Source organism: Giraffa tippelskirchi, chromosome 13 (assembly GCF_054371585.1).
Source record: "Giraffa tippelskirchi isolate mGirTip1 chromosome 13, T2T-mGirTip1v1.2.pri, whole genome shotgun sequence".
Taxonomy (NCBI): domain Eukaryota; kingdom Metazoa; phylum Chordata; class Mammalia; order Artiodactyla; family Giraffidae; genus Giraffa; species Giraffa tippelskirchi.
The window spans coordinates 96,051,347-96,065,496 of record NC_137287.1 but is presented as its reverse complement, the minus strand read 5'-3'; the positions used below and the strand labels follow the sequence as shown (position 1 = coordinate 96,065,496).

At 53.0% G+C, this 14,150-nt stretch overlaps 2 protein-coding genes and 1 pseudogene across 4 annotated transcripts in view; 1 reads left to right on the top strand and 2 right to left on the bottom strand.

The window, feature by feature from the left end:
* On the bottom strand, nucleotides 1-6,052 carry SAMD10 (sterile alpha motif domain containing 10). Of its 3 annotated transcripts, none has more exons than XM_081557475.1 (5): nucleotides 5,041-6,052; nucleotides 2,321-2,502; nucleotides 2,069-2,240; nucleotides 1,597-1,737; nucleotides 1-1,383 (listed from the first exon to the last, which is right to left on the bottom strand). In XM_081557475.1, exons 1-5 carry the CDS (start codon nucleotides 5,054-5,056, stop codon nucleotides 1,361-1,363), a joined length of 534 nt encoding a protein of 177 aa, XP_081413601.1. In that variant the 5' UTR covers nucleotides 5,057-6,052; the 3' UTR covers nucleotides 1-1,360. The 3 variants fall into 3 exon arrangements, with proteins under 3 accessions (XP_081413601.1, XP_081413599.1, XP_081413600.1); XM_081557473.1 differs by having other exon boundaries at nucleotides 2,321-2,595; nucleotides 5,041-5,986; XM_081557474.1 differs by lacking the exon at nucleotides 5,041-6,052 and adding an exon at nucleotides 4,496-4,769.
* Nucleotides 6,053-6,186: 134 nt separating this feature from the next.
* PRPF6 (pre-mRNA processing factor 6) overlaps nucleotides 6,187-14,150 on the top strand; it is a 35,451-nt gene continuing 27,487 nt past the window's right edge. The window contains exons 1-6 of the mRNA XM_081557347.1: nucleotides 6,187-6,367; nucleotides 8,068-8,236; nucleotides 9,785-9,903; nucleotides 12,641-12,719; nucleotides 13,180-13,356; nucleotides 13,553-13,708. Of these exons, the coding sequence (XP_081413473.1) occupies nucleotides 6,297-6,367; nucleotides 8,068-8,236; nucleotides 9,785-9,903; nucleotides 12,641-12,719; nucleotides 13,180-13,356; nucleotides 13,553-13,708 (771 nt within the window). The 5' untranslated portion in view covers nucleotides 6,187-6,296. The remainder of the gene's footprint in view (nucleotides 6,368-8,067; nucleotides 8,237-9,784; nucleotides 9,904-12,640; nucleotides 12,720-13,179; nucleotides 13,357-13,552; nucleotides 13,709-14,150) is intronic.
* LOC145533566 (U6 spliceosomal RNA) lies at nucleotides 11,337-11,411 on the bottom strand (annotated as a pseudogene).

The window sequence follows — 14,150 nt, the reverse complement described above, 5'->3', positions numbered from 1 at the left end:
TGGGCACTTGAGAACCAAGTTTATTTCTGATTCGTTTGTCAGAATATAAAAACGCAAAACAAGGAAGACGAGACAGGAGCACAGTGAGGTTGAGGGGGCAAGACAAGGAGGCACTAGGGGAGAGAGGAAGGATCCCTGGGAAGGGTCATGTCATGATGGCATGAGGTGGCTAGGGATATTCAGGGCAGCTTGGAAGGACAAGGGGCTTCCCATGGTGGGTGCACAGGGTGGGAGGCACCAGGCCAGTTGTTCAAATTCCATGTGAGACCCTCAACAACCAACCTCCTCCCATCCCAAGGCCGGCTCAGGGCACAGCTTGGGGGCTCATGGCTCAGCACCAACTGACCTGAGGTTTTCAGAGTCCCCTAGGGGAGTGAGTAGGCAGAGGAACAAGAAGTGGGGGCTGTCGGGACCACCCTAGCTCTCCCTCTGCTCGGCTGTACCAGTCCCAAATCTGGGGCCCTCTGACCCATGGAATGGTTGCATGGATGCTGGCTGGGTCTCCCCTGGGTGGGCAGGGGGTGCTACTGTCAAGACAGCTCTTGTGTGGATCCAGGTTTCCTGGAATGCCCACCCCTAACTAAGCCTGGAAGGCAGTCTCCATGACCCTGGGAGGAGAGAGCCATCCCGCAACCTAAGGCCAGGACATAGCTGAGCCTGGTATTGGTGCTGGGTGTGGTCCTCCTTGTGTCTGTCAGGTCTTGGGTATGAGTCCCAGTCCCCATGAGTAGATGGGGCATAGTAAGGGTTTCAGAAATGAGTGAGAGCACTTGACATGGTGCCCGGCTGGGCCTGTGCTGATGACCACTCTCTGGGTGGGAACAGGGGAGGGGCACACACCAAAGGGAGCCTTGGCAGTTCATCCCACCTGTGCGGGCAGTCCTCTCAGGGCTGGGGAATGGTGTGAATGGGGCGAGAGGCAGACCTCTGGCCCTGGGAGAGGGCAGGGTGCCTAGAAGACGCATGACTCAGCAGGCAGTGGAGGGTGGACATCAACGCGAGTGAAGGGAGTATAAATAAACAGGCTCCCTGGGAGTCTGGGGGGATGTCCAAATCTGCTCTGGCTCCAGGTGGCTGCCCTGCATGCCGCCAGCAGCACCAGGGGGTGGGTCTGGGCTCAGGTCCTGGTAGGAAGGACCCCACCTGGTAGGTGGCCCCTGCCTACCCACTCACCCCACTCCCAGGCAAGCCCGGAGCGCACAACCAGAGATGGTTGGCGGTGGCGATGCTGGTCCCACCTGTCCACTGGACTAGGCTTGGCCACGCAGGGTCTGAGAGGGGCTGCGAGGCCAACTCTGCTTCTTCCTCACTGGGGCTCCGGTCACAGTGCTGGGGTCCGGATTTCAAGCCTAGGCAGCAGCTAGGACATGTTTCCGAAGGAAGCTAAGAGGTGAATGGGGGTAAGGAGAGTTGCGGGCCTCGGGCGTTGTCCCCTCTGCCTGGGTGCAGGATGGCCCTTACTGAGGTCCCAGGCCACCCTCCTGAGGTCAGTGTGCCCACCCTGCACTCCAGGGATCCTCCAGGCCCCCTCCAGGCCCAGTCCCCCACCCCTAGGCCTGTCTGAGCAGGTCAGCTCTCTTGGCTCCTCCCACTGACCTTGGCTGAGCAGCTGCAGGCTCCGCCCCTCCTCGCGCACCTGCAGGTGCAGCAGCTGCTGCAGCACCTCCTGCTGCTGCGCCTCCTGCGCCAGCCCCATCCGCTGCAGCTTCTCTGCATTCAGCCGCAGCAGCGCCCGGCCTGTGGGGGGGGGGGGAGGAGAGGGGTGGAGCCCAGGTCACCATCCACGGGGCTTCAAGAGCAAAGGTGGAAACAGAGGAAAACATAGGTGGGGTGGGCAGAGACAGAGACTCAAAGAGACAAGGCAAGAAAGGGAGAGAGGTGAAGGGAGGGTAAGGATGAATGGAGACTGAGCAGAGCAAAGCCAGGTGGCAGCAGAAAGAGAGGGACTGGGAGAGATGATGAAGACTCCTGCAGAAACAAAGACCCAAAAGAAGAGGAATTGGAGAAAGAGGGGAAGGGGGAGGAGCCCCATGCCTCTGCCACCCCCCAGCCCCCACCCCCCAGGCACCAGTGATGGCGTGCTGAGAGAAGGCCTCCACATAGACGAGGTAGTTGTGGGGACAGTGCTTCTTGAGCCACTTGCAGACGTCCTGCTGACTCCACAGGACCACGGGCCTCGTCAGGCCACCCAGGGATGGACTCGTGTGGTATAGGCCATAGTGGTCAGAGTACAGCCGGCCCTGTGGGGAGAGGGGTGGCTGGTGGAGAGAGGTGGCAAGCAGGGCAGGTGCTGAGGTGGGTATAGTGGGTGGGTGGGTACCTGGGGGGTCTCGGTGCCAGGCTGCTGCAGGAGCTTGACCGGCCGGCCGCCAGCTGCCCTCTGGCTTCGGGAGTCGTGCCACGTGAGGCTGGTACCCGGTGTCCGAGGCAGGGGGCAGGGGATGTTCTCGGCCGACACCGTGTGATCCAGGAGGGTCCGGCAGAAGTTGAAGTGGGCAGTGGCTGCAGAGTAGGGGTGCCTGGTCACAGCAGTCAGGGACAGGGGCTCATCTCCCTGTGAGCTGGCTTCCTGCTGCTCAGCCCATCTTCCCTCCACTGAAGGGGAGAAGCACTTTCCCAGTTAGGGGTTCGTTCACCAGCCCCCTAAACAGAAGGAAGTGTGCAAGAGCTGTCTTCAGGACACCACCTTCGGGAAGCACAGTCTGTGCTCTGGTGAGCTGGATGGATTTTTTTTTTTTTAATTTGGCTATGCTAGGTCTTAGTTGCAGCGTGTGGGATCTAGTTCCCTGACCAGGGATTGAACCTGGGCCCCCTGCATTGGGAGCACAGAGTCTTAGCCACTGGACCACCACAGAAATCCCTTGTTGGATTCTATTTAATTAGAGTGAGACATGCCTGCCAGGGATCTTCACACTCAGAGCCAAGTGAGGCACTAGCCTGGGTCAGTCCTGACCCCTCCTTGGACTGGCACAGCGACATCTGACCAGGGCACACACACAGGACTTGCCTGCGAGGAAACGCTGGTCCGAGCACCCTGGAAGCCCCTGTGCGGTGGTGAGACCCCTTTGGCTGGGCTGCCTGCCCATGTCATCAAAGGCACCCAGTCCCTGCAGCCCTCCTTCGAGGCTCGGCCTTTTCCTGCTGTGCTCACTGGCTATGACTCATGAACAAGAAGCTGAACTCAGGGCAAGCCCACAAGGTTCCTGCTCCCCTCCAACCCCATGCAGGCCCCCAGCCCAGGGTAGCTCCTGGCACTCCTGCACTGGTCAGCACAGACATGCAGGCTGCAGCCACATGCTCAGGGACCCTAGCTGACACCTTCTGCTTTCTCTTCCCACACCAACTTCATTACACTCATCACATTTTAGTTTTACAGTCATTTCTGTGCTGGTTGCTGACACAAGTCAGGGGAGGGCAGAGCTCCGGACAAGCCCCTCCCAAAGCCTTGCACAGGTCTTTGGACACAGGAAGTGCCCAGAAACATTGTGAATGACTGAGTGGATGGATGTACGGTATCCTCAAGTCAACAGCACCCTGGGGACAGACAGAAAGCAGGGCCCATCCTGCCCCATTTTCCAACATCCAGGCCTTGACTCAGCAGGCAGGATGGGGATCCCAGGCTGGGGTCCTCCACCTACCCCGTCAGCAGGACAGTGAGAAACCCTCCTTATGACAGACACACCTCCTCACCCCACTGAGGGCTGGCTTCAGTGATGTGCCCAGGTGGTTTCAATACTGAGGGAAACCCACATCCTTCTCCCACTCCTTCCTTCCCATTCCTGCAACTTTCTGGAACTGGATGGCCACCGGTAACTCTAAATTTGAGGTCTAGGGTCACATAGAAGGTGTGGCCAGAGTGGCCGCTGCCTAGCCTAGGTGGGTTCTAGTACGGAGGAAGGAGACTCATTCTAAGGCAGCATCCTGAGGGGACGGGCGCTCGGGTCGCAGGGCTTCGCCTGGTGTGGCCTCTGGGCGGGATAACCAGTTGGAAGTCTCTGCCCGCGCTGCACCTGTCATGGGCCAGCCAGGCCCCGCCCATTTCCTCCCCACACCGGGGGAGGGCTCTTCGTCAGTCCGTCGGTCAGTCCCTCCCTTCCAGCCCCAATGGCAGAATTCCAGGAGGAAATGGGGCGGGGGCTCCCAAGACGTCCGTGGCCTTGGCCCCCTCTGGGCCCCACTGCAGGGGCTGAAGGAGATTTACTCCGCGCGAAGGAAAAAGTGACCGCAGGGCGGTGCTAGCCTGGGGACAGAAGCCCCGGCGGGTCACCTCCCCCAAGCCAGGGCGCGCCGACCCCCAAGCCCTGACCGCCGCCCCCGCAACCCCCGCTCTCTACTCAGCGCGGGACAAAGACATTGGGGACCCGGTTTGGCCGGGACGCGCCCCCTGTTCCGACTGCGGGGGCCGTTCAGAGTACGCCAGGACCTGCCCCTGTCCCTCTGGTCCTCAGAGCCCGCAGACAGCGATAGCCCCGCGTCCTGGTCCAGCCCCGCTCACCATCCACATCCCGACGCTCCCCGAAGCCGGCGCGCACAGCCCCGGCACGGCCTCGCGGGGGGCTCGGCTTGGTTCTCAGCTCCGTGAACATGGGGCCCGCGAGTCCCCGCCGGTGCACACGCCCCTCGCCGGGCGCAGGGCGGCCCGTGTGGCCGGCGGGGAACGCGCGCCGCCGCCCCGCCTCAGCCGGCCCCGCGCCTGAGCCGGTCCCCGCGCCCGGCGAGTCTGCGCGGCGAGGCACCTGCTGCCGAGCCCTGAGAGCCGGGCGCGCTCCGGGAGCTCCGAGGGGTGTCGGCGGCGCGCGGATCTGCGAGCGCGGAGGGCGGCTGCCAGGGCAAGGGGCGGCCGTGCGCACCTAGGCATGACTCCAAGAACGAATGACTCTGTGCAGCTGCTTGGCGTCTAGGCGTCCGCAGGAGCATCTGAGGCAGGCACCGAAAGGGGAAAGGGTATCCTACTTTCTCCTGGGATCCTCTGCCCTCTGGGGCTTAGGTCAATGGCCAGACCCACCCCTCCCCTCCATTCTCCTATGTCAGTTTACTTACCCATTCCTTTATTCATGCATTCTGCAGATCTCTACGGAGATCTCCCTTGGAATGGGCACTTGTTTCCCCAGAGAAGCCAGTTTGACCGTCTCAGCCCGCACACACTGTGAGCTTCAGGAGGACAGCAGGGTCTCTCCTTTGCCTTCTGTAGGTCTGGAATCTGACTCAGTGCCCAGGACGTGGTGTCAAAAAGGGGTCGGGTGGGGACAGACAGAAGAGAGAAACTCAGGCAGAAGCACTGTGCTTGCTTCGGAACTCCAGTGAGAAGTGTTAGGGTAGGCTGGCAGCTGCCTCCTCCAGTAGAAGGCCAGACTCCTGACCAGCTTTTTGCCTGCTCTGCCAACAACCAGATGGCTCTCCCCAGGTATATGTGGGGGCCAGAGAATGTCCCATAGCCATCTCAGCAAAGATGCACATGGACACTCAGACATGTATACAGGACAGTTCTGCATGTCCACCTCAAATGAGTAGGGATGGTCTGATTTGCATCTGTGCCTACCAACACACAAGGAATTCACCCACATGTTGTGGCCACCCATGCCCACATACTGGCTTGTTCTGCTGCATTTATTTTCATCAATTAACTCTTTAGGATCTGGGTTCTGACCCTCTCCGGATCACAGGAATGTTCAGGGTATAGTGGGGGTGTGGGAAGGGCCCGAATTGGGCCCAGGAATCTGAGTGTTGAGAGCCAGGGCAGTAGACTGCACACGGGGGCATAGCGATCACGACACATACACCCCACCAAGCTCTACACAACGGCCTAGGTGTGCAGCCCGTTCAGGTGTGTTAGGCCCTGACCCAGGGCCAGGGCGATTCTGAAGGGCAAAGTGTGTGGCTCGGGGAATAAGAGGAGCCGTGGGTCCTGCTAGAACAGGAAGGTCTCAGAAATGCATCGAGAACAGTCTGTAAGCACGGCCACCCCTGCTCAGTTCTAAGGTCTCGCAGGGATAGTCCAGCAAGACATTGCTCGCTCGCGGGGCCCGGAGCAGAGCTCCCGCGCATGCGCTCTGCGTTTCCGCCCCTTAGCCGCGGCCTGGAGCCGCTGGAAGCTACCGGAAGTCTTGTTTCGTGAACTTCCGCCCGGGGAATCCGCGGTGGGCGGGGCCGCGTCGTACGGGAGGCTCTGCTTCCGGGGCACGGGGTGACACAGGTGGCAATTGCTTCCTGCGGCGGAACTTAAGAGTTTTGTGGTGTTTCGCCTCTGGCCGCGGCCAGGGTCTTTTCCATTCTTGGCCTTAGGCGTCACCGGCGCCATGAACAAGAAGAAGAAGCCGTTCTTGGGCATGCCCGCCCCTCTCGGCTACGTGCCGGGGCTGGGCCGAGGGTGAGGCCTGGAGCGGGCCGCGCGCTGAGGGAAGGGGCCTGGGTCTAGGTGCCCGCCGACGGCGACTGGGAGGACGAGAGTAGGGATGGTTTGGGGTTAGTCTGATCCTTGTGGGAAAAACAGCGCGTTGGATTAGGCAGACCCGAGGGAGGCTGTCTGCCCCGAGGTGGCGGGACGGTTGGAGTTGGCGTGCCGGCTCTGAGCCCGGTTTCAGTCCCCAGGGTGGGTGGCAGCACCGTCTTGCCAGTCTGCAGTGGCGAGGTCGCGAGTCACCGTCATGTAGTCGGAGCACCATGGCTACTTTAACCCCTAGGCCAGGCAGACCTCCCATCCCTGTCTTGAGCTTGACAGATTCTCTCCCCACGAGCCGGGCTGGAGTCCTCTTGTGTGGCCACTCCCGTGGTACCTCATTCACTTCTGAGGTGCTGCTGGTCGTATTGCTGCTTCTTCAGACTCTCTACTCCCCGAGGGTAGGGGTGGCATTGGTGAGCCTTGGGACCGCTTCCCCCAGGTCAGGTGACTACCGTATATTGTTGAGTAAATGAGCAGTCATCATCCTACTTGTTTGTTACTTATTCAGTCAAGAAGACTATTGGGTTTCTCTTGTTGGGAGTAGTATGTCCAGCGTTATGCACGTTAGAATCCAGGCACACAGAAGTCTAAGATAATTGACAGCGTTGTCAGTGGACTTGCAGTTTGACAGGAGAGATGAGTTATTTGTGTAAATAAGTACGTAAAGAGGAACAGATTTACAACTCTGGGGTTCCAGCCACCAACATACGAGCCAAGTTTAGAAGGAGGATGTAAGGGTGTACAGTTGTGGCAGGGTCAAAGAAGAAACTGACCCATTGTGTGTTGGGCAGTTGAGAAAGAAGATGAAGTGTGGAGGAAGAAGAGGGGATTGGGAGGAATATGTGTGGGTGGAACTGCAGGAGCAGAGAGGTACCAGAGCTCCTGTAGGCATTAGAGAGGCAGATGCCTCAGTATACTGTGCTCAGAGCTGCATTGAAACAGGAGAGCTACATGTGGGGGTAGCCAGGGTGGGAGGAGGGATTTGGGCGGTAGAGCCTGTAGAATTGGAGACAGATGGGAGGGTTGTTGTTCAGTTGCTCAGTTTTGTCCGACTCTTTGCCACTCCGTGGACTGCAGCACACCATGCTTCACCATCTCCAGGAGCTTGCACAAACTCATGTCCGTTGAGTCAGTGATGCCATCCAACCATCTCATCCTCTTAGTGTCCCCTTCTCCTCCTGCCTTCAATCTTTCCCAGCATCAGGATATTTTCTAATGAGATGGGAGGGAGAAGGAAGCAAAGTTGATGCTGTGGTGCCTGGGGGAGCACTGTCACCATTGACTGAAACAGCCCAGAACAGCTGTAGGGTGGGCACAGAGGAGGAACTCTGACTGGGCCGCATTGGATTGAGGACCTGGTGGATTGGGAGAGGGCTGATTGGCAGACTGTTGGAAATGGGAGGCTGGGACCTAGAATCAAGGAGGTCTGGTGCCCAGGCGAACCTTGGAACCTCCTCAGGTTTCTCTCCTGAAGAGGGCAGACAGGCGGTGTGTGAGAGCAAAGCTGTATGGAGTTCACTGTCTCCAGGCTTTTTGAAGATTTCCCAGAGTTAGAAAAAGGTGTCATTAGGTGACAGCTGTGAAGCGTCTTGGCACAGGATAAATGGATGCCTTGGGGTTTCCTGCAGCGCCACTGGTTTTACCACCCGCTCAGACATCGGGCCTGCTCGGGATGCCAATGATCCTGTGGATGACCGCCATGCGCCCCCAGGCAAGAGGACTGTCGGGGACCAGATGAAGAAGAGCCAGGCTGCAGATGACGATGACGAGGATCTTAATGACACCAATTATGATGAGGTGACTTGTGCGGGACAGTCTGCTGTGGGCATTTGATGAGGGGCTTGGAGTAACGGGTATATTGACAGTTTCAGCTGCTCAAGGTTAGGGGACAGCATGTATAGAGTGTGAGGGGGAGCAGGACAGATACAACGAAATGTGCCCTTTTGTGGTTGCTTCAGAAGAGATGCACTTGCTAATGTTACAACTGTCACATTGATGTATCTTGGCTGGTTTTTAAAGATGAAAAATTTTTTTTCTTAAACTTTTATTTTTCTTATTCTTTTTGGGGGGGCTGTGCTGGGTCTTCATTGCTGCATGAACTTTCTTTAGTTGTGGCAAGCAGGGGCTACTCTCCAGTTGCAGTGAGAGGGCTACTCATTGTGGTGGCTTCTCTTGTTGTGGAGCATGGGCTCTAGGGCGCATGGGCTTCAGTGGTTGCGGTTCCTGGGTTCTCCAGCACAGGCTTAAGAGTTGTGGTGCATGGGCTGCTTGCTCTGAGACGTGGGATCTTCCAGGATCAGGGATTGAACCCATGTCGCCTGCATTGGCAGGTGGATTCTTCACCACTGAGCCACCAGGGAAGCCCTAATGAGGGGAATTATAAGTGGAATTGGTGGTAATGTTTGTCTTCATTTGCGTTAGTTCTCATCTTCTTAGTTAATTCTTATTTGGTCTATGAGGTTTTCTATAGATATATTACAACAGATGGCATTTTTCCTCAGAGGAAAAGGTTTTTAAAAATTTAATTTTGAATTAAAAAAATAAAAATTTAATTTTGAAATAATTTTAAAGTTATAGAGATGTTTCAAAAATAGTATTGAGACTTCCTGCATATACCCTTCACAAGTTTCTCCTCATCTTACGTATCCCTAGTACTATTATTGTGTTTTTTAAAAATTTACTTATTTATTCTTGGTCGTGCAGCACGGTGTGTGTGATCTTAGTTCCCCAACCAGAGACTGAACCAGCACCCCCTGCTTGGGGGTGCATTGGAAACCACTGGACCACCAGGGAAAGTCCTATTTTTATTTTTTTAAGTTTTTATTTATTTGTTTTCATTTTTATTTTAAGGTATAGCTGATTTACAATACTATATTTCTGCTGTACAGCAAAGTGATTCAGTTATACACTTATATACATTCTTTTTTATATTCTTTTCCATTATGGTTTATCTCAGGGTATTGAATTTAGTTTTCTATGCACCCTAGTACTATTATTGAAACCAGGAAATTAACATTGGCACAGCACAATTAACCTATAGTTCTTACTTCAATTCCCCTGGTTTTTCCACCTGTGTCCTACTCCTGCCTGGGACCCGATCCAGGATCCCACCTTGCATCTTGTGTCTCCTTAGTCTCCTCTGATTGGTGTAGATACACTCTCTTGCATGCCCTTGACAATTTTGAAGAGTACTCATCGGCTATTTTGTTATCCTTCAATTTTGATTTGACTGCTTGAAAAAAAATTGTTGACCTAGTATTTTGCAGTTAGATGTGTTCTGTTGCTGCTAGTGGGGGTTGTATTGGAGGAGAAGCTGTTCCTCTAAGAATGTTGTTTGGTTCTCAGTTTAACGGCTATGCTGGGAGTCTCTTCTCAAGTGGGCCTTATGAAAAAGATGATGAGGAAGCAGATGCTATCTATGCAGCCCTGGACAAAAGGATGGATGAAAGAAGGAAGGAGAGAAGGTAAGACAGGTTATCACTCTTCACTCTGTGTTTATCTAACTTGGGTGGGGGGGAAATGTGTTTGTTTTTAGGTGCACTGTGTAGCATGTGGGATCTTCATTCCCCAACAGGATTGAACCTGTGACCGCTGCAGTGGAAGCATGGAGTCCTAACCACTGGACTGCTGCGGAAGTCCTAAAAGTTTTTATTTGTTTTTATTTTTTAAAAGTTTTTATTTATTTCAGGCTTGGAGAAAAGTTGCAAGAATAGGACGTCTTGTCTGCTCAGCTTTGAGGTTGCCTGGGGCTCGGTCTGTGACTGTTTCCCAGTAGCCTCAGGGCCTAGGACCAGAGTGGAGAGCTTAGGAACTCCTTGTTTGACTTTCTGGAAATCCACAGAATTGGGGGGATTATTCTGACTGTGCATTGGGTTTACCATCTTTGAAATGGGTATGCTGATATTGATGAGTGTATATTAAGTAATTTGGAGATTCACTGAAGATAGCAAATGACCATCGAAATCCTCGTGGACAGGCAGCTGTGTCTGGAGAGTCTTGTTGCTCACGTCGTTGTGGGGCTGGGCTGGTGGGGACAGACTGCAGTGAGCCGGAGGGCAAGAGGCTCAGGCAGGCTGTGGAGACCCACCCTCTCCCTGCCCCACCACGGGGCCCTCGTGTTTTCCCTCTAGTAGCTCAGGTGGGTGTGTAGCACAGATCTTGAGCTGGCATATCTGTCCTTGATGTTACCTCAGTGGCAACTTTCTGGCTCCTTGTCCTTTACTGGGGAAATTTATGCGAAGTAAACACAGGACTATAATACGTTTTATTGCTTAGTTTCATTGCTTTATAAATTTTTTATATTTTTTACTACAATAAGAACGGATTCTCACTGTGGAATATTAGGACAGGGAGGTTTAAGTTTAGGTAAAAAGGTAATGTTCACAAGCCTGGAAGGTGACAGGTAACATTTTGTTTACTTTTTTCTTTCTACTGCTCATTAAACATAGAGTTCTTTGATTTCTCATATGTAGAACTTTTAATTTTTTGAATATCTTATTAGAGACGTGAACTTCTGTTTTTCAGAGCAGTTGTTTTAACCAAGAGTTATCATTATTTTTTAAATCTATATTTTAATTGGAGGAAAATTGCTTTACAATGTTGTGTTGGTTTCTGCCATACAACAATACAAAGATATGGAACATTTCACAAATTTGTGTGTCGTTGTAGTACACGCATGAATGCATACGTGCGTGTTCAGTCATGTCTGACTCTTTGTGATCCCATGGACTGTAGCTCGCCAGGCTCCTCTGTCCAGGAGTTTCCCAGGCAAGAATACTAGAGTGAGTTGCCAATTCCTATTCCAGGGGATCTTCTCAACCCAGGGATCAAACTCATGTCTCTTGTATCTCCTGCGTTGGCAGGCAGATTCTTGACTACTGCGTCCCCTGGGAAGCCCCATCCTTGTGCAGGGGCCATGCTAGTCTTCTCTGTATTGTTCCAATTTTAGTGTATGTGCTGCTGAAGTGAGAACCAGGGGAGTTTTTTTAAAAGCACATTCTTCAATGTGCATGAGTTTATATGTATTGTAATTAAGTGGTTTTGTGTGTTAAAGAAGACTTGATTTCAATCTTCTGGAATTCATTCATTTAGGAAAACCTGAGTGACATGTATACATTCAGAAAATTGTATTAAGTGATTTTAGGCCATGTAGCCTGCAGTGTTCAGTTTGCATATTTGCTTGGCCTGCTTCTGCAGGTGGGCTTTGCTAGGTCCTTGCAGGGTCAGTTTGTCCTGGCGATGAGTGAGTCCATCTTTGTTAACCTAGTAGCTGGTTATCATCGTACTGCCTTTCCCACTCAGGATAGTCAGAACCGCTTCTTGGGCACATCTCCTAGGCACACACACCCCACCCCACCCCTTTACTGAATGACTGCCCATCTCCTTAGAGTTCCTTTTGTTGCCCTGTCAGTGTTTCTGGTGGATTAGAAGTGAGGCCAAGGCTTGATTCAAATCACATGGAATGTCGTTGGCCAGAAAACCATGAGCTGTGATGATGGACTTTCTCTGGTCACGGAGAGGTTTTTGTCTTTTCCAAGCGCATCATTTGTCCCTGTACATTCAGATTCCTATCTAACCTTATGGAGGAAAGCGTGAATCTCAGTGTTGTGAAGTCGTCATCACTGGACTGGCGTCCCTCTGGTTTAGCTCACTTGGTTGACTCTTTGTTATCGTTGCCCACTGCTCTCTGTGTTCATATCAGCCTGGCCTGAGTCACCAGGAACCCATTTGGATGGGCCGCTAGGACTGTGGTTCATCTTTCCTCCTGAGATAAGTGTCATAAGATGGCCCTACCTTTGAGATTTTGTAGAATTTTAAAGTAGTAAATGTACTTGTGTCAGGAAGGAGGGCATGGGCAACCCACTCCAGTATTCTTGCCTGGAGAATCCCCATGGACAAGGGAGGCTGGCGGGCTACAGCCCATGGGGTCACAAAGAGTCGGACATGACTGAGCAACTAAGCACAGCACATACTTGTGTCAAATGCAAGTGTTTATTGTAATAGGACAACTCTTTAGTTTTTATCAGGTAGCAAATTGAGTTATTTGTGCATGTGTCCATTGTTGCCTTAAAATAGATTTGATTTAGCTGCTTAGTGTGTGAAATTACTCTTGTTGGTGATTTAATTAGGAAGGAGAATAAAGTGACTTGTTTCAGAATGGACATCCAGGATTTCTAATGTGTACACACATTTTATTTCTAGGGAGCAAAGAGAGAAAGAAGAAATTGAGAAATATCGCATGGAGCGTCCCAAAATTCAGCAGCAGTTCTCAGATCTCAAAGTGAGCAGACGGGTGACCTGCTGTTCCTCACGCCCTTCCCAGCAGAGAACAGAGCCTGTGGGGCTCAGTGATGAGGCTCTGCTCTGTGTTTTGTTCAGAGGGTGGGAGAAGGGCCCTACTGGGGTGTGCTTACCTAAGTGCATGTGTGCAGAAAGCATTTTCTCACCAGAGCAGGTGGGACGGAGGGGCTGATTTTCTTGTAACTTTGTAGCTGTGTCATTTAGATGTCAGGTTTTCTGACCCTGTCCTCTGGGCTTTGACAGAACAACTTACATCTGAGTGAAGTAGAGCAGATCCAACAGGTTGATTTTTCTAAGTGAAGTAGAGAAATATGTCTGCATCAGAGCCCTTCCTTCAGGCACCATGATTTGGGTGATAGGGGTCAGGGAAAAAGTAGTTTTTCTGGTGCCTGTGAAATTCTGCCAGAGAATTAATGTTTTGGGGGGCGTGGTGTTTCCAGAGGAAACTGGCAGAAGTCACAGAAGAAGAGTGGCTAAGCATCCCTGAGGTCGGTGACGCCAGAAACAAACGCCAGCGAAATCCCCGCTATGAGAAGCTGACCCCAGTTCCCGACAGTTTCTTCGCCAAACATTTACAGACTGGAGAGAACCACACTTCAGTGGATCCCCGGCAAACTGTGAGTCTCCACAGAGACAGTGGACAAGGCTCCTTCTGTGCGGTCACACAGACCAGTGGTGGGAGCAGGGGGCGGGCGGGGCAGGGGCTGGAGTCCGTCTGACAGTTCAGATGTCAGGTTTCAGTGGGAAGACTTTGGAGAGATGAGAATGAAATGCATGAAAATGCAGGCCAGCCTTTTGTCCTTACCCCCCCAGCAATTTGGAGGCCTGAACACACCCTATCCAGGCGGACTGAACACCCCATACCCGGGTGGGATGACACCTGGGTTGATGACACCCGGCACAGGTGAGCTGGACATGAGGAAGATTGGCCAGGCCAGGAACACTCTGATGGACATGAGGCTGAGCCAGGTGAGAGCTTGTGTCATGCGTTATTTTCCTATAGATTATATTAAATAATTTTGTTTTTGCTTATTAAATTTATGTACATTTGTGAAAAGTTCACCTTTTGAAGTGCTTTGTCGTGTGTTAAACAGACCTATGATGTGTCCAGTTACACAGAGTGGTAGGATTCTGCCCCAGGCTGGTCCTCTGGGGTGGGTACAGGTGTGTTGTACTTGGCACCAGCAGCAAAGGGCCGCCTGGTGTGGTTTTCCTGCTCCCTCAGGGGCTGGGGTCTGTGGCAGGTAACGGGGCTGCCTGAGGAGCAGCCCAAATAGGCACTCATGACAAGCCATGTGCTTAGTGTTGATGTCACTTAATGCCCTTCCCTCTTTACATGAAAATTAAACTTGTGTGTCCCTCCCACACCTGAGTGAGTTGTTGTGTCCTTATGGGGTGTGTGCTTGGTTCC

Bases quoted from the DNA above. Each gene is read 5' to 3' on its own strand.
- SAMD10 (XM_081557473.1), bottom strand. The intron at 1,738-2,068 runs GTGCCTGGGGGG...CCCCCCCCACAG, and splicing joins CTCTCAGCACGCCATCACTG to GCCGGGCGCTGCTGCGGCTG. The intron at 1,384-1,596 runs GTCAGTGGGAGG...TTCACCTCTTAG, and splicing joins CCTGCAGCTGCTCAGCCAAG to CTTCCTTCGGAAACATGTCC.